Raw genomic sequence first — 1,139 nt, forward strand, 5'->3', positions numbered from 1 at the left:
TATATTACTACCCGGCCAAAGTCTTCTAAAATCCTCATATCCCATCACCGAAATAGCTGCTCCGGTATCAAATAACATAGATACCATCTTCCCGTTGATATCGAACCATACCCTTGGACTCGGCAGATACATTAACTCCCTTTGAACCTCCTGCTGCAACATTTTAACTCTCAACTCTTTCTTGCCTCCTCCTAACGCCACGGTCATTATTTTACTCTCCTTCCCATCATATAGTCAATCTTTATTACAATCTCTGGCCCAATGTCCCCTTTCTCGGCACTTGAAACACGTCATCTCCTCTCCAATATCCTTTCCTTCTTTTCCAACTATCTCCGTCATACTCCTCATATTCACGACCCCCGACGACTCTCCTCTCTGTGGAAAACCTGCCCTTGTTTCCACCTTTCCCACTCGGCAATCCTTTAACACATGTCCAAATCTTCCACAACCCGTGCAACGTATTCTCTCTGCTCTGCCCGGACAATATGTCGAAATATGTCCCATCTCCCCACACGCAAAACATTTGACATCTCTACAATTCACCGCAATATGACCCATCTCCCCACATTTATAACATCTACCATTCCGACCTCTCTGTCCCCCACTGTTGAACGGCCTTGGCATATCTTGACGTCCACGGTATACATCCAAATGTCTGTCATCTATCCTCTCGTTCTTTAACCGGTCAATTTCTTCATTATTGACCCAACCCTTCATTATTTCTTGAACCGGTAACCACGTCACTCTCCCCAACCTATCATCCTCTCCATTATGCCCCTCTACCAACAACGATTGCCCACGAATCCTAATACTCCTTTCTCTTCGCATTCTCCTTCCAAAATATAAACTACACAACCATATCATCAACACTACCACCGCTCCCAATACATTATATTGCAACTCCACATATTTTGTAATTTTAAAACCCTTCATTAAAATATTTAAGTATTTAAATTTTTCCTAATTTATTTCTCTAACAACACTAAATTTTATAAAATATTCACAAAAAATTAATAATTAATTTCACCAAAAATATCTTAACTACTTGTAATGTCAGACAATAAGATAAAATCAATAAGGTAAAAACTCCAATAATACACATATACATTTATCAATTTCAAAAAAAAATCAATACCTTC

General features: G+C 39.2%; 1 protein-coding gene across 1 annotated transcript; it reads right to left on the reverse strand.

Annotated features, from left to right (window-relative positions):
• Positions 1 to 234: 234 nt before the first annotated feature.
• On the reverse strand, positions 235 to 828 carry LOC135922523 (DNA-binding protein HEXBP-like). The gene has a single exon (XM_065456892.1). It carries the CDS (start codon positions 826 to 828, stop codon positions 235 to 237), a length of 594 nt encoding a protein of 197 aa, XP_065312964.1.
• Positions 829 to 1,139: the final 311 nt, after the last annotated feature.

Source organism: Gordionus sp. m RMFG-2023, chromosome 1 (assembly GCF_954871325.1).
Source record: "Gordionus sp. m RMFG-2023 chromosome 1, tfGorSpeb1-WG-v2, whole genome shotgun sequence".
Classification (NCBI taxonomy): domain Eukaryota; kingdom Metazoa; phylum Nematomorpha; class Gordioida; order Chordodea; family Parachordodidae; genus Gordionus; species Gordionus sp. m RMFG-2023.

Coding starts and splice junctions, on each gene's coding strand:
- LOC135922523 (XM_065456892.1), bottom strand. CDS start 828: ATGCGAAGAGAAAGGAGTATTAGGATTCGTGGGCAATCGTTGTTGGTA.